We start from the raw sequence: 23,642 nt of genomic DNA, 5'->3' as shown, positions 1-23,642 counted from the left end.
ACTAATATAATAAACACTCACCTAGAAGTAGTAAGACAAAATACAGCCACCAAAATAAAAGGTAGGAAGTACTTTCCTATAGCCCCAAGAAAATTATCCCATCAACCTGAAAACTGGCCAATCAGTCCTATCAGCAATGGAGCTCTTAAAAACGCATCACAGAAACATGGTGGTTTGTTGCTTTGGGCTGGACCAGATTCTCTCTGATGGTACTTAGGTTTAAACTAGCAGCTCTGGTGTCCATATTCAGGTCTTCAAACAAACACACAACTTCAAAGTACAGAATCCAAAAGTACAGAAGGTTGTGCTTTTTGCAAGTTTGAAAACAAAAAGTTTTCTGTACTATACCCATTAGAAGTTTATTTGTCCAACAATTTTCTTTTTTGGTCTAAGAAAGCCTTTTCTCAGAGGCCACAACAAGCCTTTCAGAACTGAAAAAATGCATTCTTGTATCTTTCTTCCCCTCTTTCTCCCCCTTTCTCTTTCTTCTGCTCTTTTCTTAACTTGACTGACGGTGATTTTTTGCTGCTATATCCTCTTGAATCAGAAGTAGAACCACTAAGTCTTAACAAAAGCATTGTACTGCATGTACTCGAGGGAAGCTGCCCTGAGAAGCAACGTGTGGATTTGTTCCAGTTGAGTAAAACAAGCTAATATTTCCCTTGCTGAAAGAAGAAATCAAATGTATAATCTTTGCTCAAGGGTTAACCATGCAATTCTTGGAAAATACACACAGCAAAATAACGTTGACCTGCAGCACTTAAGATGTACTTGCCTGCACCTACTCGTTTGCCAGTCCTCCAGCCAGCCATTTAGCACAGAAGCTTACATGCATACAAAGATTTTAGCTCTCTCTTACTGCCTCAAATTACATAGATTTTCAGGGGAACCCAAGAAATTTGCTACATTGAAGCCAAGGACAGTCACATCACATGTAATCATTGCTCCCGCTTCCAAGAGTTACATGACTGGAGTCCCTTGTACCAAACTGTCTTATGTCACTTGATACTTTGCTTTTCATTATTAAAGTAATTAAACACTGCACAAAAACTTAAAATAACTCTGTCATGAAGGCTTTAATTAAGGCTCATGTTACCAGGAGCCAGGTTTGTGTTTGTTCTAAAAGCTGCATCTACACAGCTAATCCCATAGATTACCTTTCTATTCAGTACCACAGGCCATTTGGATTAATAATCTCCATCACTGTGCAGCTTTATATAAAGTCACATAGATAAATCCTGCCTGCAGAAAGTTCTTGCTAGATAATCCTGCCTAGAGTCAAGCAGGAGAGTTAACATAATCTTGTCATGAGACTGTTGAGGAAAAGATGTTTGAATACCATCCAGACTCTGACTTTGGACATTTATTGTCAGAAAAGCAGACTTCAAGGGAGGCATGGTATTGTTATTTTAATGACTATTAAAAGAACATAACAGCACAGACAATAGCGACAGCACTCATTGAAAATATTAAATTTCAACCTAGTGAATGCATTCTTTTGTTTCCATTTATTCCAAGTTAAGTCCATTAGATGTGCTTTTGTCCTTTTAAAGTTAGTCCAACTAAAAACAAGGAATTTTTTCATTTCACAATCTCCTTCCCAATTCATATCCAGACTTCTTTGTCTTTTAGTAATCCAGTTTTTATAATCTTGCTAACTAATTCAGGCTTCTTAAGGCATCAAATTGTCTGTTGTAATGATAGTTTACACAGTCTTTATCATGCAATTAAGTTCTGAATTCACTGCTACTTGTTACTCTTATTTCTTCCTTGCTTGCTTAGTCACAAGAAGATGCTTTTGCCTCCAGTTCAATTTCAGCTTTGGAGCATTCACAAAATTTATTTCCGTTTTATTAGGAGATTTTAGACTGTTGTAGAAATTACTATCTACTCTTTCCTTGTTGCACACAAAAATGCTGTTGCTGGACTTGTTTATAAATTCCATGTACTACTTTAGTCTGGATTATCAAAACTAATTACAACAATATCCCCCTTCTCTTACAACTGTTATTTATCCTTTCTAAGGATTAATTTGAAAGACTACCTCTACCAGTGGTGTTATGTTTATTCACCGTATTTTCCTCTATTTGCTGACATTAAGTTTTATTTAATACATATTGCCCTGCCTGCTGAGGGTCAGTATTTGTTAATCTTGCCTCATCGCTAGAAATCCTACTCACACACTACTATGTTTTGCAAGCAGAAATGAGCAATGGACATAATTGAAATAGCCCTCAAGTAACTGTTAATTAGAGCAGAACTCTTATCTGTATTGTGCATCTTTAATTTGACAACTTCTCTTTTCATAAGCACACAGCTAAAAAGAATAGAGTTCAGAAAACAACAGCTAAGGACAGAATTCTGGCATTCGGTAGAGAAAAGGCAAGCCTGCCTGGCTCTGGCACCCTTTGTCTCCCGGCCAGAGGAATCAGCAATGGCTAATGGGAACTGGGAGCCTGAAGAAAGGAGTATGATCAGGGACTGTCAACCAAAGGTCTTCCTGAAACAGCCAGGCATTCTCACAATCACCCCTCTTGCCCCATCAGCTTAGAAAATGCTCACTTCTGCTACATAAAGCTATTCTCAGAGTAGAGATAATAATACTAAATTATTTGACAGGACATAAAGAATGACTAGTCCAGTTTCATAGTAAGAAGTGATCAGTATTATTGTTATATTTTAAAATATATTAAAATATTTCTTTGTACTGTTGCATTTTGTCAGGAAGAGAAGCAAAGGTTTAAAAGGGGAGTTTCTATCAAGGCAGCCAGAGGCTGCTCTGTAAACCCACCCACACAGACAACAAACTAACTGAGTTAAAGAGTTATGCCTTTTCCTTTATCTCTAATATGAAGTCTATGAATTTCACAAAAAGCTGTTTTAAAACATTTCAGTAACTTTTATAACAACACTTCCATAATACAAACTTTCAAAATGACAAGAAGCCATCAGGAAGGCAAATGCTGTTCCTACAATGTAAATAGGTAGAACAGCAACAGTTTTTGAACATGCATCTCAGTGCTCCCTGAATAGGAAAATTTTGTATGAATAAATTCAAGAATGCATTTACAGTGTGAATGCATGTAAGCACTTTCCTGAATTGAGGCCTAACTTCTTTGTCCACAGTCTCTTTATAAATAAATAGCAGAATCCAGCTTTTTGGCACATTAGCTTTACGAAACATGAGTTAGTCGGAACCACTATATGCAGTGGAATTGAGACTAAAATGAAAAATACAGAGCTAATAGAAAACAGTCTGCAGGGCCAGGGGGCATAAAGCCTCCTTGAAATCCTAAATTCAAATGTGCCTTAAGTCATGACTGAAATAATTTGGTTGGTTTCATCTGAGTGGCTAACAGAAGAGGCTTCTTCACATCATTACATTGCAAGAGAAGTGTTTATAGCTGCCAGGCTTTGTTCCAGATGGAAAAGTGGCAAATAAATGCATACTATATATAAATACATAAGCAGGGTAGGAAAAAAAATAAAAGCAGTGGTAGACAACAAACTATTCTCCTGATCTCTCTTACTAAGCATCAGTGGAGAGTCTCATAAATAACATTAATTCATAGTAGTCATAAACGATGTTTATAAATGAATGAAACCCCAATGACATCCTTCTCTGAGGAGGGAAGCAGAAGTAATCCCCTCGCTCCTCCTGCCTGGAAGAGCCAGAGAAATGCACAAACGGGTGCAATGCGAAAAGGAGACTAAAGAGTTCAGGGTCTGACACAGATGATGCTTCTGGCCTAAAGCTCTAAGAAATCCTTCACCATCTTTGTAACACTGCACCGGCTGTTATAGTCACGTGGAAAAAAAGATTCTTTGCTGAGAATTAAGCATCCTTTTATAACAACCCTTAGTGCAGTATAGGGATGGCCTTTGTTTTCTGTAGATTCAGTTGTCTGGTCCCAGGAGTGCTGGATTAAGTTGAATTATGAGCTTGTTTGGGAGTTTGTAGGTGAGCGCCGCTACCGCAGCACTGTGTTCACAGTGTCCTTCATGCATCTACTCTAGAAACAGCCTGGGGACTGATCCTGTGTCTGCTCTAGGGACAAGGGCAAGGCTTGTATTCACACAGTGCTTCACACCATGGCCATGAAGAGTTGTGGTGGTTTAACTCGGGGAGCAGTGCTCTACCAGACAAGGGACAGGAATGGTTAAGGCTGGGGTGGCTCTCTGTGCCTCTGCTGCTGGAGCCACAAGGCTGCCACTAAGAACAAAACCAGCCAGACTGGGGATTCTCCCAGGAACAAGAAATGTCACAACTGACACAATGTTTGCAGTAATAAGCTGTGTTGGCAGAATTCTTGTAGATGTCACCAAAATGTAAATGAACTCCACTGACTCAGGGAAGCAATCTCCAGGAGAGAGAGACGCAGAACTTATTTGCATTTAGCAGGGGATTACAAATATCATTGTTCTCTCTCCTTCTCTCAGGCTGAAACCGTTGGCACAGTGTCAGCAGTGCAGAGATGCATTTCTCTCTCTTGAAGCTAGTTTAATACCAAGAGAATAAAGCGTGTAGCCCTGTGCTTGTCAGCTGGCTCTTTTTCACACATACTTTGCTGCAGGAATCCTGATTCTCAGTACTAGGAATAAGATATGCTAGATACTACAGCAGAAACATGTGGAAGTACATAATTGGTACAGAAACAAAGAGGTCAGTCAATGAAAACAAAAGACAGATCCATCACTTCAGTAAGACACAGTGAGGTCATTCCACAAGCTTTTGTTGGGGTCCAAAAGTTTTCTTGCCTCAAGTACTACACTGCAGATAGTCATCAGCCCAGGCTTGGCAAAGCACTACAGAAAATACTTCATGGAACATGGTTTAACAAGAAGGACAGAAAGTTTACCTGACGAAAAAAATGCATGCATGAGACATGCATATGTTGCATGTATAATGCAACACCTTATTTTTTGTTGTCTGGAGAGAGGAAACATCATCAGGATAAAAACGAAGTACACAAAGACAGTACAGGAATGTTATTGTACATTTCCCAGTTTTTAAGGAATATAAAGCAAAATATGAAAAATCTAATAGGCATAAGTGCCATAATTCCACTGTAAAGAATAAACAGCACAGTAATCCGCATTGCGAAAGATGAAAGCATCAAGAAAAAAAACTCCTAACAACAAAATCCCAATGTTTCCATAGCAAGTCTCTTTTCTCCTATTTTCTATCTTCACAACCCATGTAATACTCATTAGAAGTAATTACTTAGTTTAAGGAACCAGTGTGCTGGCAATGCATCCTTCTTCCACAGATCATAGAAAGTGGAGGAAAAATACACAGGATTAGAGCTTGACTTAACACAGAGCATAAGACACAGATCACGTGCCGCAGGAAGCGTCGGGTGAGTTTAATTTAAATCACAAGGCAGTTGAAGGAAGAGCAGAGTTAGGGTATTGCCCTTTTGGCTGTTGACTTACAAAATGCATTGATGTGTCAATTCACAGCCTTGGTGCATCCATCTGTCCTCAAGCCACTGCAGGGCCATCTGAACTCTGCTGGCCTGTGCAAAAGGCACACAATGAAGTGTTCTTCTAATAAAGTTGGATCATACTGTACTAATAGAGGTCAGCATGAGATTTCATCACTGAACAAGCCAAAAAAAGGGGTCACAATCTCAACGTGCTAAGATTGTGCACGTTTAGTTTATCGTTTGGTGCTTGAGCAATTGACTTGTCTCATAGGAGACATTGCCATCCTCACGATGTGGTTGGGTAAATCCTGCTCTTTAGCACTAATACCATGCCTTCCCTTTGAGAAGGGAGCAAGTGTGCAGACTTGGGATGCCAAGTTCCAGACACATCATCTTTTCTACCAGGATAGAAAGAAACCCACTCTGTTGGATATATAGGTGGTAGATTCCCAGTTTTGCAGCTGCCCATTGCACTGCAGAGTCCAGCAAATATCCCATCCTCCCCCCTGCATGGGACACTTTTACCAACACAGGGGGCTGACACGATGCAAAATAAGTCCACAGATTCTGTAACCCACCAAAAGCCCACCCTACAGGGAACTGCAATGCCCTGCCACACCTTGCTGCAGGATCAGGGAGGTGGGGACAGTCCTGCTCTTAGTCCACTCCCTTTACCTGTTGTTTCACCCAAGTCAGAAGGAAAGAGGTGGGTGAGAAACCTGCGTCCTTTGTCTCCTCTGCAGTTAAGACAAGCAAACCAGCATTCACTAAATGGGAATAAAACATGCCTTAAAGTCAGCATCTCTCCTGCCCCTTTACGGAAACTTGAAAACCTTGCTTCAGTCTGCTGAGTTGGAGAGAAAAAAGCCTAATTTTACCAGTAGAAATTGCCAACAGGAATGAGAAGAGCTCTTTATTCAAGGATGATAAGTGAAAGCTAATATTAAGGCTGACATTAGGCAAACTGATTTCATATTAATCTTGATTTTGGATCATAGCACAGCAACTATTTGTGATAATAGATGTATATACGCATTTGTAGGAGGCAGACAGGGGGGTTATGGGTTTGATGTATTCATATTAAATTATCATGAGTAATAATCCACAGACAGTGTTTATCGAGTAAATAAGACTAGTGAAATATTCCATTAATTCAAAGACATCCATCACAAATGTCACCACATCCCTACCACAGAATGAGGCAAATAATGATTATAGTTATCTTCCTAGCTTACAGATGCTTGCATGGATGAATAATGAATCTGATCTCATACCATGACCATTATGCATGTACATTAAATCTGTGCATGTAAAACTGGTATGACTGCAGTTTTGAAAAGACAGTATTTCCCCAGCACATCTTCCTGACATGCTGCTCATTTGGATCCCTACCTCGGTGAAGTGTCTGCTTCTGTGTAATTTCATGTTTGGGAATAATTGAGAGATGAGCGGATAACTGAGCCAAAGCACAAGATAATTTGACTGGATGCTTTATTGATTCCTCCTGTAATGATTCAGGAGCTGGTGGTGATGCAGATTGTTCGGATACAGTAGTAGGAGTACAAAAGAAATTACAGGGTACCTCCGCTTCATCAGTGATATCTACCTCATAGTCAGCGAGACAGAAAAAAAAGAAGTCTTGTGCTAAATTAATCAGAGGAAATAAGATCATAATTTATACAGTCAGTAATCATCTTGACAAATACTGTAAATTAATGCATTATACATTGTTCATTACTTTTTATCTCAGTGCAGTAATTTTCTAAGGTTGATATGTATATGTTTCCCTTAGCAGAGCTTTTGGGTAATCAAACATTGACAAAGGGCAACATGAGGAATAAACATACCCATTATTAGGCTATCTCCCAGTAACTCAGGAGATGAACAAGAGCAGTGACTTTCCATCCAGAACCAAAAAGCTCACTGAACAGTCTTAGCTCTTTCTGAATCAACAAGGTTGCCCACACCTTCCCCAGCATCCAGTGCTTGCAAGCTCAGGTATATTGTTAGCAATGAGGCCATCTGTTTTTATCATCAACCCTGTCTTCCTTGGCCCAACCCTAAAATCTGGTATTTTAAGAAACTATGCAGCAGCTGTTAGTTAGAAAAATCTGTGATCTCATCCCCAGAAGGACTTAACAAGATAGTGTTAACAAGTGACACAGTAAGTATGAATACATTTTAATAATCCAAACAGCATATTATTTCTTATTACATATACTGTCAGCGCAAGGGAGAACAGAGGATCAGATAATCTAAGTCATACTATAGGCTCTGTATACTCTGTGACATCAACACCATAATTCATATGGAAGTTCATAACAACACTGCAAAACCATTCTAATTATTTTAAAAAAAAACTCAAGTCACCTTGAAAGAAACACCAAGATATATCACATGGGATATCACCTCAAAGAAAGATCTTTGGATTCCAACATTTGCTAACAGGTTTGTAACTTAGCGCCCAGCTCCCCACATAACTGGCTAGATCACAATTGCAGTTCTCATTATTTTCTAAGCCATAGATGTCAGTCATTGCTCTACATATTTTTTTAGTAGGTTACTGCTATTGAAGATGGAAAAAGAAACAAGATTATTTCAATAGGCGAAGTCCTAAATACGAAACAGCCCATAGCCACAAGCACTCTAGAAGGAGTGTTCAAGGTCTGTGTAAGATGGATGTGATTCCTGAAGCTCAGATAGTAGTTCAATCTCAGGGTTTTGTTGCAGATACCATCTTTATTAGCTCTTTTAAATCATGTGAGCAGGTTAATGATTACTAAAAGATGCTGGTTAATAGAGCCCATTGAATAGTTCAGTGCAACACAAGGAAAATACAAAACTTCATAATTTAAAAAGCCTCATGAATTTGAGCCAATTTAATAATAATCAGAAGTAGATGGCTGATTTACAGATTCATAAATGCACACAGCAGGCAACAGAACACAAGTCAGCCGCTCACCAGTTATTGCTGTTAGAGCAAGCAAGAATTTCATCACTGCCTTCTCCTAGACAGGAGACATCTAGATCACAGTTGAAGCAGACAGACTGCCGAAGTAAAATACAGAATTATTTGCTTGTTACATTTTTTAAAACCTTTCCTTCTCAGAATAAAAAGGATAATTATTATATTGCTACATAAAAAGCATTCTATGAGAAGCTTATGTGCCAAAATACCAGAGTTTCTCACAATAAAAAAAAAAAAATACTGCTTTTGCCCCAGTCAAGTCACTATCAACCTAAGCTGGATCTGAGCTTATGAAGGTAACTTTACTTTAAAGGGTAAAATAGGATTCTCATCATACTTATTTCCAATCCCTAATACGGAGTTTCTGATAAAAGTAATAGGTTTGGGTCCTGCTTATAAAATTGTGTTAGTTCAAAGTTGTTTGTATATGAGAAAATAGGGGAAGAAATATATTGTCCATCACAAAGTGGGCTGTTACACTTCCAGAGTGATTTGTTTCACTGCAGTGGTATTTATCATGCTGATAAAAAAGACCATGGATCTGAAAATGGGAAGATTTTTCCTGTTAATTTGAAACAGCACCTATACATGCTGCTGTGACATCAACATAATACCCTAAAGCCACAGCATCTGAAAAGATTTATTTTCTGAGCCCTTACGCAGCCACATTCTCTTTGCCTCTGACATTCTCAATTTGCAGGCTGCTGGTGATCCAATCTTATTCATTCTGGCTCTATAATAAGGATGTCAATGCAAGAAGAGAAAAGTCATTATCTGATAGCCGGCAGACATGATAAAAAGGCAGAGTTAGAGATCTCAGAGGAAAGGCCACCCTTTCTGCCTTGGATGAGCTTCTCAAGGTCACAGGCGGCTTTTGTACCTGTAAGTACACTCCAAATTCACTTCAAGCCCAGTGCATCAGATAAAACTGAAATGTCCCTGTCACACAACCTCATGTCTGAACAAGGGTTTGATTTTTTTACTATTAAATCAGTGTAAATTTTTAATTGCAATTACAACATATTATGCAGATCAAAGAGGCAATGTGAGCTGCAGAGAAACTTAGTCTAAATTTATGGGTCCTGCCTGGTTAATGGCATTCATATGGGTTTGGATTATGCTGAATATCTCCCACAGCAGCAATAGTCAGGCAAGACTAGTTAACCATTTGTTACCTCAAATTTAAAAATAATAATGAATATCATCTGGTTTGGGAACTGTTTAAATGTCATAGTTGCAGCAACTGACAGCAAAAATTTATTCATTCAATTGACTGTCAAATCACTGCCAAATACCATCCCAGAAGATAAGCTACCATCAAGCCCAGGTTAATGGGCTCTTGTAAGCACTAAGTGGATGTAAGTTTGAGCTGTAAAATACATGAGCTAAACTGGAACAACCGATCTTTAATCTACAAATGCGTACACCATACAATGCCTTTTACTAGTCACAATGAGGGTGAAGTTTAAAGCAATCCCTATAGGGTTATTATTGAGTATCATTTGTAGATTAAGAGGCATTTTAATTTTCTGCGTGCAAATCAGAAAAGCATACCCAACAGGGGGACAACACCCAAGTGGCCCCAGGCTGTAGGCAGCAGAGGCAAGCAGTGAGAGAGAATTAAACATGCTCCTGGGCCTCTGGAACTGAAAATTCCTTTCCCCATACTATTTGTATGACTCTTATGAAACTGATTTACAGAGAGGACGTTTCCCAGGTTATGGTTTGTGCATCCCATAAAACTCATATTTAGAGGATTAGATACAAAGTATTCATATTTATGCATGTATTCTTTGCAATTTGCAGTTTCACAGAAAAAAATATAACTTACCTCAAAAAAAAAAATTAGCACTCTGCTATTGCTGTGATGTTTATGGGCTTTACATAGATTTCCAGATACTTCTATTCTGAGTGAAAAAAGCATAGCATTTTTATGTACAGAAATGTACAGTTTATCAAAAGACAACTTATTTGGATAAGAGGAGAAATATTTATAAGATGTTCCTTTGCCAAAAGTAATGTAAACATCTTTTGCTCCCCAAAAATCAAACTCAAACAATTTCTATCAACATAGCATCCGTTCTGTAGTTGTTAGTCACCTGAGCAATTCCCACAGCAGAAAGACAGCCAACAGTGCTTCTAAAAAATTAACAAAAACCCTACTACATGCTAATTCCCCAGCTTTTTTAAATTTCTAATCAGTTCCTTCAGTGTCAAGTGTTGGCCAATGATAATAGACATTGGCTTAAGAAGCAGCTTATTGTAACTGCAAGAGACCGAGTGGGATATCCCAAAGGAAGAGAGTAGGGAAGATGTTGCAAAAAAACAAACAAACAAACAACTATCTGCTAACATCTATCCATGTAAAAAGCACTTGCAATTCCAAAAGCACATGTTCCCTTTACAGAACAGTCAAAAGAGCAAAATTTTGTTAGCCTTAGTTTCTGTAGGAAGCAAATTATCTGTTCAACTGGCATATAGCCAGATAAAAAAATATATCCATATTTGAAAGCTAGTCTTGCTATGTTTGTATCTCCAATAATGTATTGTTACGATAAAATTCTGGTTTACTCAGTATGTAGTCTGAGCAGCTAACGGGAGACTTCTTTTTAATTGGGAGGTGTTTTGCAGGTTTTTTTATAAGCTGTGGATTAAGGATAGGAAACAGGTGCTTATTGCAACTTGTTTTCAAGACCTAGCCTAGGCCCAAATTTGGCTACCTTTACTGCATGCCCAAACTTTGTCCAGAAATAAACATACAGAGCCTTTTACTTCAGCAGGGATTCTATCTGCTGAAATCCTGAATCCTTTTTCCCCATCACTTCTAATGTTTACCTCCACTCCATTAGTGGTGCAATCCCCCATAAATACATCTATGGGCAATTAATCCACACATATAATCATATGTCACCAGTTGATTCTACAGAGAAAACTTACAGTGTAACTTCTGGTACTGTCTCTTTAGCTGGTCTCAAAAGGATATTTGACTTGCGAATACATTACTGGAGTTATTCTGAATTTTCATAGTTTGGGATAATCTTGCATTTTCCATTTTTTTTCCCTTAAGCAGATTTCTTATTAAACTCCAATAATACACCTGGAGATTGTTTGTTTGTTTTTTTCCACGGAGCAAAGCAGTTACGATTTCTGCCACATAACATGAGGGCATTTTGAAATCCAAGTGGGGTGGAAGTAAGGGTGGGAGTACTGCCGTGTAGAACTGCTTGCCTGGGGGAGCGCAGGGTGTACCTGTGTACCTGCTGCACCACAACCCTTCCACGCGGATTTAAGGCAGGGTCTGCCTGCCCCACAGGGCCCCTTCCTTACACTGTGTCAGGCTGAAGGAGGGAGGATGAAAGGAGAGAGACTGCACCAAACCCAACCTCTCCACAAGGCACGGAGCCAGCTCCAACACTAGGAAAGCCAGCATAAAGCACATATCTGGCACCATCCTTGGGGTACTGTTTAAACAATGTATTGCCCTTTGGGCTCCCCAATAACTTTATTTACTTTCAGGTAAAGTAAGTTTTCACATTCCTCCTTGTGCACTGAAATCCTTCCAGCATCAATCAGTTCATGACACAAAGAATCTTTTCAGGAATAAGCAATCAAAACTGCCATTATGCAACAGACATCATTGACTTCAGCAGGATATTCCCCAATTACAGGGAAACGAATGCCCAGTGACTCCCCCAGAGTAAGTTACTAACAGCTCCAGAAATCAGCCTAATAAATAGGTTGTCCATAAGCACATAAATTCATACAGTGGATCTATCTCGGGGCTTTGAAAGCCCTTAGTTTTGGCATCCATATAACCAGACTTTGCAAGTGTCCCTTTTCACAACTGACACGTTCTTTCTCTCTCTGCTGTACAGAAGTTCACTTCAACCAGAGCAGCGCAACCAGTGAATTCCCCAGCTATGGAGAAAATGGAAATGATACCAATTTACTTGTGTCACCCCTTCTGGTGGCTGGAGTAGTGATTGGACTTGTGCTATTCCTGTCCTGCGTTACAATCATCATTGGCAGCCTGCGAAAGGACGGACGGCTGAGACACCCACATCTGAGGAGAGATGCTGTTTATGGTAAGAGAGCTCGTTATAGCGAGATAATGTTTAACTTCATCAGGATCTGGCGCTACGGGCAACTAATAGCATCTGGAAGAAACACATTTCCTAGGATCAGTTTGTCCACCTGGAGCCAGGAAAATTTTTTTTTGGCTTTTCCAGAAACATTTATCCAGACAAGTGAATAACATCTATGTTTTGGGAATACACTTTAGACTCCAAGTGAAATGCAAACTCCAATGGTAACATTTAGATGGGAAAAGGGAAAAAAAATCCAAAATACCTAATGTCTACTATTATTGCAACATCTTTTTTCTCTACTTTTCAGCAGCTAAATATGGGATTAAATAGTTACTGCAGTTACTGTTTTACCCATGAACAGCAATATTTTTGCATTATAAAATACTGACCATTATGATTCAATGACTACGCTTAAATCTACTGCTATGTTCATTTCAGCTCCTTAAAAAACCCTGAAGCCAGGCAAAAACATTCAGGACAATTTTCAAACTGCTTGTTAGAAATAACAATGCTAGAGAAATGGAAAAAGAAAAGCATGGTGATGTTTTCAGAGAAATGCAAAAGAATAATCTTAAATGAAGTTGTGTTAGTCTACCCAAGCGAGAATTTTACATTAGCACTCATTAGCCAGCCCAGTATCCCAGCACGATTCCAGGGGCCAGCAGGGGAGCAGCAGGAGTCACTGGGAAGTTGGCTTCCTTCACTTCTGCAGCCAAAGCAAAGCACAGTGCGTGATAGACGGGATTAGTCCTGGCAAATTCCTCGAGAATAAATTGGCAGAGGTGAAAACTGCCAGAAGGAACAGGCAGTTCAAGTGAGTCCTGCCCTTTACCCTCTGTTGAGAGAGACACTACTTTAATGTCACTTTAGAAGCTGGGCCTTCTCTCCAGGTGCTATTTTAATGCATCTAGTGAAAAGGACAGAACACTTTTACACCTTTTTTTTTTTTTTTTAAAGAGACCATTGCTGGGGGGCAGGGGAGTGGAGATTGCTGCATTTCCACAATTTCTATTCCTATGGAAATTTAGCCCAGAACATTAACAAACTATCCTCAAAGGCAGAAAGCAGCTTCTTGGCATTTCTGGAGCTGAGGCTTTTGCGTGAAAGCATTAAGAAAGCCCTGAAGCAGGATGATTTTCTCTACTATTTTCCAGTTTTTTCCCCTTTTTGTGAATGTTTTTATTGAGAACAGCATTTCCTCCAGAGACATACCTACGATCAAACACCAAGCCTCCTCTTAAAAATCCTTCACAGAATTGGCAAGGTTTCAGTCTACGCGACTCCTGAGAACTTCAGCAATCCTGCTAACCTTTGAAGCTGTGTGCAGCAGAACTGACACTCCTTTTCAGCTTTTGAGGCACAAAAAAAGCTTTAGACATTTGCACCTTGCAGGGCAGCACTAAACATACAGTCCCTGTGCCACAGTCTGAAACACTACAGTTCATCTACAAATGATGCTAACTTGCTCTTAAAGTCTTGTGAAACCTGATGGTTCCAGAATACCAGTAATTCCTCTGCTTCAGATAGGTTTTATTTTCTGATTTATGGCAGTGTTATAAACAGTGACACTGTCTCAGAGAATCCACCACGGAGGAAGAGAGCAGCAACTATTAATTGCTTGTTTTCCAGCTCCAGATGGCTTCTCTTACGGTGGCTCTTTTGGAGAGCTGAGATCCACCTGCATGGAGGAGTTTCCCCCAGGTTTTGATTTTGGTTCCTATCTGGATACACTTTCTCAGGTCAACGTCATGTATCCTGATTCACCTCCACGGTAAGCACTTCTCTAAGATTCTGAGTGTTATATTCCATTATATATAGCCCATTATAGCCTATGCTGTACAGCCTGTATCATCCTGCACTTGCAATGAAGAAAATAAAACTGCTAGACCTAAACCTGCTACAAAAACACAGGTCACACACTCTAAATACAAACAGACTTTGTTTAATTTAAGTTCAACCCTTCCTTAGCAGAATATATCTTTACTAAATAAAGACACATGTACAGCCAATTACTAATACTTACATTACAATTTATCGTATTGATTGCATACTAATGAAACACACAAGTAAAACTACCTATAAACATCTGCCTTTGAAAGATATCATTATACAAGTCGAAGTTTCACTTCCAGGAGAAAAATACTTTTTTTTTCCCCAAGAACTTTCAGGTTACATTAATTACTGACCTTGATCCGATCAGAGTAAAGAGAAAAAACAAAAGGGGAGGGAAGGAGAAGTGCAAGAAGCCTTTAAACCATACTGTACTTTTCAGCGAGGCTCACTTCTGAGCCTTCTTAACCCCAGTATTCTATCAGAAAGCAAACCTGAAGAAACCATATCATTCTGCCATACTTAGTAATTGTACTTAACCTCCTAATTTAGGATAGGGAAAAAACTGTTTGGGACCGTTCATCTTCTGTCAGCAATCTGTGAAGGAGGACAACTACCATTTTAGCTGTTTAACCCAAACCCAGTCTGGAGAGCCACAGTTGCCTGGGCTGTAGTAGCACCTTTGGAGAAGAGCAGCCCTCAGGTATCAGGCAGTTCTAATTGCCTGGGGAGGTGACATGCCAGAAGAGACTCTTTCCAAAGGCACTCATTCCAGAAATTATGTATCACCTCCTTCCACACTTGTGTGCCTGCACTCACAATGACACAAGAGCCATCACAAGTGACTAAAGTCACGCTTTAGGCTGTCTGTACCTCATGCACCTTGAGGTTAATAAATGAACGAATCCAGTTACTTCCTCCAATGACTCAACAGAAATAATTTTAAACAGAACATCGCTTCAGGCTTTCTGTAGTGGTGTATCTTACAAACAGCTAATAATGCCTGAGCAGCCATGCCCCTCTCCACCTCTTTTTTTTTCCCCCCCTTTCTTTTAAGCAGACTCTGTTCTGAGTCAAACTGGTATATTTGCAAGGCCAGCCCCTTTTCTGACTGCTTGCCTACATATGCAGTCTAGAGCAAGTCAGTAGTATTAACATGCAATATATAGATCTTTGCTTTTTCTACTCTATGCACGTTTTACAAGCAATCTTTTATGTATTACAAAGTCATACCATATAATAAATTGGCTTTTAGAGGTGGTGTAAATATTTTAGCAAAAAGCTCACATGTGAAAAATTATTCTGAGCCTGGCATATAAATTTGTAGAACTTCATATAAATCCACTTTAAAATGTAGACTGGTTTTTGGACCCACACCCACGAGTCTTTACTAATAAAAGCCAGCCAGCTGACACCCAAGCAACGACTTGAGCGGCATTTGGCCAGATTTCAGAGAACAAGCTCAGACTCCTGTGAACAAGCTCTGAGAACATACTTCTTTAGCAGACCTAAGATTATACCAAAGGCTGCTTCCATTTACAGTTTGAAACAGGCCCAAAGAAGGATTTTCCACCTCTGTGGAGTTCCCTGTTTGGAAGGAGATAGAGGAGTGATGCAGGATAGCATCCTGCTAGATGATCTGGGCTTTCCCATAAATTCTCCAGCTACTGCTGTAATGAGCCTGGCAAAAGTTAACTATCTTATGTACTGCCTTCTTCTAAGAAACTATTCTGGGACATCAGTACGAGGATCAGAGAGACATAAAACTTGCCTTCTGGGCTGAGTGCACTGTGTCCCTGAGGGGCCCAACATCTGACTCTGCAAAAACAACGAAGTGCTGCTTGTGCTATTAATTGCATTTCTGCATCACAGGTCAAAAGTAAAAAATTACTGTCAATGGCTTTACTGTTTTCTCACTGCTACCATAGTTAAATATTTTAGAAAGAGTAGCTTTGGCAAATCATCAAAATTTTATTAATTTTTACATCTTAGCAACACAACTTGGAGAAAACTTCAGGAAGAGTAGAGCTTAGCAGATGGTTGAAAGCAAAGCTACACAGAGAGACATTTAAACTTACTATTAATACATTGTATAGTTCATTGTAACTTTCTGTTCCGAAAAGCATTGGGTGAGAAGCATTGTATGAATACACTGCATTATGCAAGAGCCTGAAAAACATCTGTATAGCTACTTTTACACTCTCCTCCACAGCATAACACTAAAGTGTATTTTTTCTAATTAGTAGAGTATAGAGATTATTTGGACTGATGGGTGCTAACAGCAGGAAAACTGACTGTCAGACATAGCCTAGAAGCATAAACAAGACATACTTGACCTTTTGTCTTTCAAATATTAACCAACTGGGATCAATCTTGTTACATATGACAATGTTTTAGGAAGTAGGTTTACTGAAATATAGCACTGGCTAAATTAATGCAGTTCCTCCTTCTAATTCCTGGAGTGCAAGATGTAATTTAAAGCTAAACTAGCATGTCCAAAAGCTAATAATGCAACTGTAGCATAAACAGAACAGAAATTAAGAGCACCAAGGAACCCAACTGTGCTGGCAAGTAACTCCCAACAAATACTTGAATTGCAGTGAGTGAAAACTAGTGTCCTGCTGCCATGAGCAGACATCAAGGCTTCATTTAGCCACATCATTCTAAAAGAGCCTGGATCCCTGCACACCAGGGGCTGTGGGGCTGAGTGTTCCCCAATATACCGTTTTTGCTAAAACCACACTTTCTGAGATGATTTCAGTAGAAAGCACGATACCAATGTTTGGCCAAGGGGGGGGATTATAATCAGTCTAGAATGTTCTCATTAGGTTTTACAGTTGGGCTTCACCATGAAATGAGTGGAAAAGGAGTTTTAGGGGAAGGCTGATGAAACAGAGCCAGAGTTCAGAGCACCCATTCTTGTGGCTGAGGGAGAACAAACGGGTCAGGACTGCCCACTCACGACTCTCCACTTGAAAGTCCAATACAAAATACTATTTATATAATAACTTTAATGGGGAAATTAATTTATGAAAAATGCCTTGGGATGTTAATAATTTAATTGCTTTGATATCTAAATCATAAATTTCATTTGAGGCTCAGTCTGATTATCACCATAGACACTTCCACAAAGTGCTTTCATACATTAGATTTTACATTAGATTTAGAGGAATACCATGCACTGACTTTTGTCATTAGCCTTGCATAGTTCCAGGGTGGTTACAGGGAAGCCATTTGGTCAATTTGACTTGACAGCCCAAAACATACAGTGCTTTTATCCATAAACATCCCTTTAGGATAATTAATGACTTTCTAATGAATCTCAGATCTGCATTAGCAGCTGTCAGATTGATTTTACACGAGGTGTAGAAGGGAAATAAAAAAATTAAAAATGCAGTGGGTACGGACTAAGCAGTTTCAAGATATTAGGGATTTGTATTTTAGAGCCTATTTCTAACATCTACAGATACAGCAGTGCTAGAAGTTAACTTAATGTTTCATAGTCTGTGCTATGAGAGATGGTATTTATTTCTAAGAAATTTGGTCTTCCGAGAACGATGATCCAGGTGATCCCACAACAATTCTAAAACACAGAATTCTTCACCCCCAGATTAGGAAACCTGAACAAATTCAACCAGGACAAATTATAAGAACAATCTCCCTGCCACAGCTTAACTATCATTGTAGTAAATATGACCTAGAAATACTGGAAAGCCTGTTGATCCAGTATTTGCCCATTTGTTCAACATTCACTGTGATGAATGTTTTTATTCTCTTTAAACTTTTAAGAAGAATCAAAGAGTATTATTTGGAATTATATGGCAGGCAGCAGACCTTTAATCAAAAAAGTCTTCCGGAGTTTGATCAAGATGGCTATAGGTGTCATTTTACATATCCCAAACACATGCTGCTGACACTGAATGATACCTTTATAGACAGAAATCATGAGCTTCTGCTCATGTTCAATGTGCCCAGAGTTCATTGTAACACACACTCATTTATAGTGAGCTTTCCCAATTATCTTTTTGTAAGAAATAAGCTGTTTAAAAATAATTTGAGCTTACATATTTTAAATGGCTTGAAGTACAGTACCAATCAAGGATCAGATAAATAAACAACAATTGCATTTTCTTTGTGACAGCCTCTAAAATCCTAATGACAACATTTGAGGTTCCCCGAATGAAAGGAATTTTATCAAATTTTCACTTTTTGGCCAGAGGAAATGCATTTCACTCTACTCAACTAAGTGCTTTTTCTCTCCTTAGTGATTGGATATTAATGGTATGTACAGAGCTTTAGGCAACCAAGGTTATCACCTTTTTCATCTGTGACTCACGGCTGTCTAATCCAGAACATCACTGAGGAATGACTCTGGAGCAAGGAGGAGGGATTTAGCTTCAGGAATGGTTTTAATGGAAGGCACAAAAGTCCTCTCTGTATTTCACACTGAAATGTGTCCTGGAGGGCACACTATGATAAAAAACTGTTAGTCACCCATTATCCTAGTATTCACATTAGAACACATTGGGGGCTTTTTTTATTACTCAACCAGTGCCCACAGCTTCATTGTCACTTACCTATAGCAGTTACAGACATGAAGAGACTAGACACTGCTTATGATCAAGTGATTCTTGTTATATATAAACATAATGCCAGGCTGAAATGTATCATATAAAGTCTTCATCATAGAATGACCTGTTTTATTGACTTTTTTAAAGCTGCACAATTATGTTGAAACTATTCTATCAGTTTCAAATGCTATCTGGTATATGTTCTCATGAAAACACTTTACATTTAAATTCATTTTTCATCTGGAACATTTATTCATCAGAGTCACAACTTCCTCAGGATTATCTTGACACACAGCATAAAGATCCAGATTTTTAGTGCTTATTAACACAAATAGCCCTATTGTCGTTGCAGGGAATGGGAAATTCCAGAAATAACTATGAACAGAAAAAAGAAAAAAAATTAATTCCAGGTTTCCTGTCACTTTAAGGGTTACGTTACTTAAACCTTAGATGTCTCCTTGACCAATACCTTGGATTACATTTTTTTAGTATTTCAAAACATTAAAATAGAAAATAACAGTGTTATTTGTTCATGGTTGTCTACTCCAAGATCAGGCAGGCACCTGGGAGGAGCATTTACCACACCTCTGGGAGCTAAAGAAATCAAGTAAGTTCAGAGCTCAGCACCACTCTAGAGCTAATACAAAGAGAGAGGTTCCTCCAGAGTCCCTTAAGAGGAGTCTCCCCCTTGTTTAAACAGCCGCATTTTGAACTTATGTGACAGAACATCCCCACAAAACACTCCAGTGATTTTTACGGAGCACTGTACGGTTGCTTCAGGGCTCTGGCTTGGCTGGTGCTGGGGGCCATTATCTTTGGTTGTTCCACGTTTGTTACTTACCCCCCCACTCTGTAATTTGGGATTGGTCATAGGAAAACATACTCATGTAATATAGCCCAGGCCCAGAGACAGATGGATTTTAATTTTATACAAACACAGTAACTAGGAGGACTGAAATGGCATAGGAGGAGATGCCGCTTAACTACATTGGCTTACTCTTGCATTACACATTTCCTCATGGTAGTTGCACATCCGCAAAGAACAGATGTAATTTAAGAAAAAAACACCTCAAAGAAAACACTGAGAGATTTCCAAACTGCTGTCCTACAAACCCAGCTGTTAGCAGCATGCACGATCAGAGACACCATCATCAGCTGAACTACCAACATCTTTTTTTGCCTTTGATCCTCCTTTCAGACAGTTACAGTATATTTGTTCTAATATCAGCTTTTCTTTATTAGGTAACAACATTATACAAACATCCTTTGTGTTGTTGTCATCACAGCTTAAACCCATCAGCACATGTATTTTCCAGATTTAGTGATTCTGTTTACCATTATTAAAAGAAGACAGTAGGTCATCAGCAAAACTAAAACAATGCAACAGAAGCAATTTTAGTAGAGGCCCAGAATATAACAAACAAACAAAGTAAATAAAGAGACATCTATTTCACAAAGAAGAATTCTTCATTCCCCAAATTTGCCTTTTTTTCACTCGCTATTGTTTGCATCTTAAAAAATTCTGTAAGTAGAAACTTCATCTTTCCCCAGAGAGCAGGTCATAATTTATGAATGACAGCTAATTAAATAAGCTCTTTTGGGTTTCCTTAGCAACAAACCTAACCTAATACTTATTGCAATGAGACCTGACAAATTCATGAAGTTATTTACCCCCCACACAACATTCTGAGTCAACAAGGTCAGCTTGAAGAGTTGCTGTATTTTTGTAAGCAACAGTCTTCTCTTTGCAGATCACATTTACATGCAGTAAGATGATGTTAACAGACATCAGCCCTCCTTGCCTTTCCTAGTATAATTATTCCTTAAAAACACAATAGCATAGTCTACAGTGACATTGGAGTTATTTTGACAGAAACAAGGCCAAAAAAAAGCATAGACAACAGCACGTTCCATGGTCAGTAACCCCTTCCTTCTCAGGACTGCCTGTATGATACACTGAACCTTAACATATTTTTTTTTTAAATAATGAATTACAGTGAATTCATCACAAGTGCTGTAATCAAGAATTTTTTTCAGGGCTGAATAAGAGACGCATGATATTCATGAGATGCAGTATAATGAGTTCCTGTGCTCCGTTATTAAGTTATGGTAACGTAACACTTTTCAAAAGCATTTCCTTTCTTGTCTAGAAGGATTTTCCCATGACTGCTGTACTGAACTTCAAGCATCAGCTACTTTTTACATGTACAAAAACTTCAGAAATGAATCTGTCAGATAAAACACAACTAGCATTGTATTTTTTGCAAGAGTGGTTTTCCACTTAAGTTATGCAAGCTCCATGCTCTTGCATTTTTAATTGAAAAACATGTATATACACACACGTATATATGTAGGTGTCATTCCCTTAGAAGTTACTAAGGTCGCACTTTCCTTACTGCCTTGTTAGATTTTTAACCTGTGAACTTAATTGCCAAAAATGAGGGGGGGTAACATTACTTACATTGGAGTTTGGAGAAAAAGAGGGAATCCATTTTTATCCATCATATGTCGGAAGAACAAAGTGCCTTAACACTAATATATATTGATATTTGGAACTAAACACTAAAACGCCAGGTCTTGAATATCGTAATTGGCTACCCATTTGTCTTGATGTTTAAAAGTCTCCTTCACAAACAATCATTTTGCTATTTATCCACTGAGCATTTTAGTTCTACAGAGCTAAGCTACAGTCCATTAAAGATATTAAATTAATTCCAAGGGAAAGAACTGCAGCTGATCAGGTAACAACAGTAAGCAGAAGGTTCATACTGTGCCCGTTTCTCCTTGAGGTCAGTGGCAGATTTCCCTAGTGCTGGGCTCTGTTCCGAGAAGCTTCTTTCCTTTTGTGCCTCAGCAAAAGGATTAAAAATTTTCCACCTTGAAACTCACATTACTGTGGGCTTTTCAAAACTGAAACTCTTTTACTATGGTAACAGGACCCAGTAGGTGCTCTTCATTAGCCTGATTAAGTCAGTCAAAAATCTGTGGAAGGATTTTAAATAAATTCACTGGGCTTTGGGTCAACAAAATGTAAATTAAATAAAGGTGCAGCTCATAATAAGTAATCCAGCAAAAAGCAGCTCTTCCTTGACTCTCACCAAGTTCATAAAGAGTTTAGAACATCAGGCCCTTGATCTCTGACTGAGGTCTAAGATCTTGTCAAAGAATATCAGGTATGCTTGAAAGCTTCAGCAGGCTTAGAGGCTGGGCTGAAACCTTCTACGTGCTATACAAAACCAACTCAACCTCCTACATGCTGGGACTTGTTTCTGAAGTACCTAGCAGCCCTATCCAGGATCTTCAGAAGGGAGCTGTGGTTTTACAAACCATTCTTTTTGATGGGGAAACAGAAATTTTCTAGTCTGAATTTCAAACCATTGCCCTCATGAATATAAAAATGAGAGGGAGGTAAAAATAAGAATGCCTGTAGATATTTAAGTTATTAAATAACCTAGCACTAAGATTTCACTTTCTTACCTTTCCCTTCCCCAAAAACCTCTTGCATCACCTGCATTAGGAACAGTACCATCAAAATCAACAGGAGCGCTTTGAGGGAACGGTATGAACAGAGCAGCAGGACAGAGTATTTTTCTAAGGCAGGGCTCCATGGTCGATTGCAGTAGGTTTGAGCTCACTCTAACCAAAGCAAGCTGCCCTGCTGCAAGCCACTTATAATCTACAAGTAGGGTTTATTAGCTTGGGTTTAGCCTGGGAGTAATGCAATTACAGGGGACAGAATGACTGCCTGCAGTCTACTGGGAAGACATATGCTAAATATCCTGAGTTTCAGGAAATATCCCAGATCTTAATAGCTCTGCAGTTAGTGTGGTTGAGGAAATGGGTTCTTAATTTGTCTGGCTCCAGCAGAATTGCTTTTCAGGTTAACTGAGTAGGCAAAGGTTTTACAGGAAAATTTCCCTCTTTCAGAACTGGATTTAAAATGATACCGAAACAGTTAAACAGGCAGCCACAAACAAAGCAGGTCCGACATTTAAGGTTACGACTCTTCCTCACTTTCACCTGTAGCCAGTGAGCCAGGAAAACAGGACCTTCCTTTAAACCACTAGACCTGGGCTGGTTTGATAGCCAAAGTGGAGTCAGCTTTAGTTTACAGACAAACAAGTGATGAGAGAGGACCACCCAGATGACAGACCAGATTCCCCGGCTGTAGTCCAGCGCCCAGGCTGCCAGAGCACTGTCGGGTTCCTTGGGCCACAGCACAATCTCTGCAGAGCCCTTCAGCCCAGAGGGCTGGGCAGTGCCAAACACACGGAGCCTGCTCGTATCCATCTCTTCCTGCAACTCACAACACAGAAAAACACAGCACAAACACACACTGGTCTATCCAGGCTCATTATTTACCCCTCGTGGGCCTCCCCAGGCCTGCAGTCTGATCTGAGGTGCCCGTCTGCAGTTACACCGGGACAGCAGGCACTGAGCCAGCAGTGGAGCAAAGAGGTACCAGTTTCCCCTGGCTCCAGTTTGGTGGCACAGACAGAACCACAAAACCTGGCTCCTCATAGAAATCCCAAAAACTGGTCTGTTTTGCATACTTTCTTTTTGAGAGGAACATGATGGGGAGTCTGCCTGGTCTCAGAATGACCAGGGTGAGTCTGTCAACATCATTCATCACAGCTCTGCACCTCAGCAAGAAATCCTGTGGCCTCTGCCAGCACAGATCTGCAACCCAGACAACTGCTGGCTGAGCACCAGAGACCTGCGAGTCAGGAGGAAAGCACTGCATGTGATACTCTAG

General features: G+C 39.4%; 1 protein-coding gene across 1 annotated transcript in view; it reads left to right on the top strand.

The window, feature by feature from the left end:
* LOC106888392 (protein BEAN1-like) overlaps positions 1 to 23,642 on the top strand; it is a 39,417-nt gene that overhangs the window by 11,682 nt on the left and 4,093 nt on the right. Inside the window, exons 3-4 of the mRNA XM_014942595.1 lie at positions 12,273 to 12,482; positions 14,115 to 14,256. Of these exons, the coding sequence (XP_014798081.1) occupies positions 12,273 to 12,482; positions 14,115 to 14,256 (352 nt within the window). The remainder of the gene's footprint in view (positions 1 to 12,272; positions 12,483 to 14,114; positions 14,257 to 23,642) is intronic.

Source organism: Calidris pugnax, unplaced genomic scaffold (genome assembly GCF_001431845.1).
Source record: "Calidris pugnax isolate Ruff unplaced genomic scaffold, ASM143184v1 scaffold28, whole genome shotgun sequence".
Taxonomy (NCBI): domain Eukaryota; kingdom Metazoa; phylum Chordata; class Aves; order Charadriiformes; family Scolopacidae; genus Calidris; species Calidris pugnax.
This window is presented reverse-complemented; position numbering and strand designations above follow the sequence as displayed.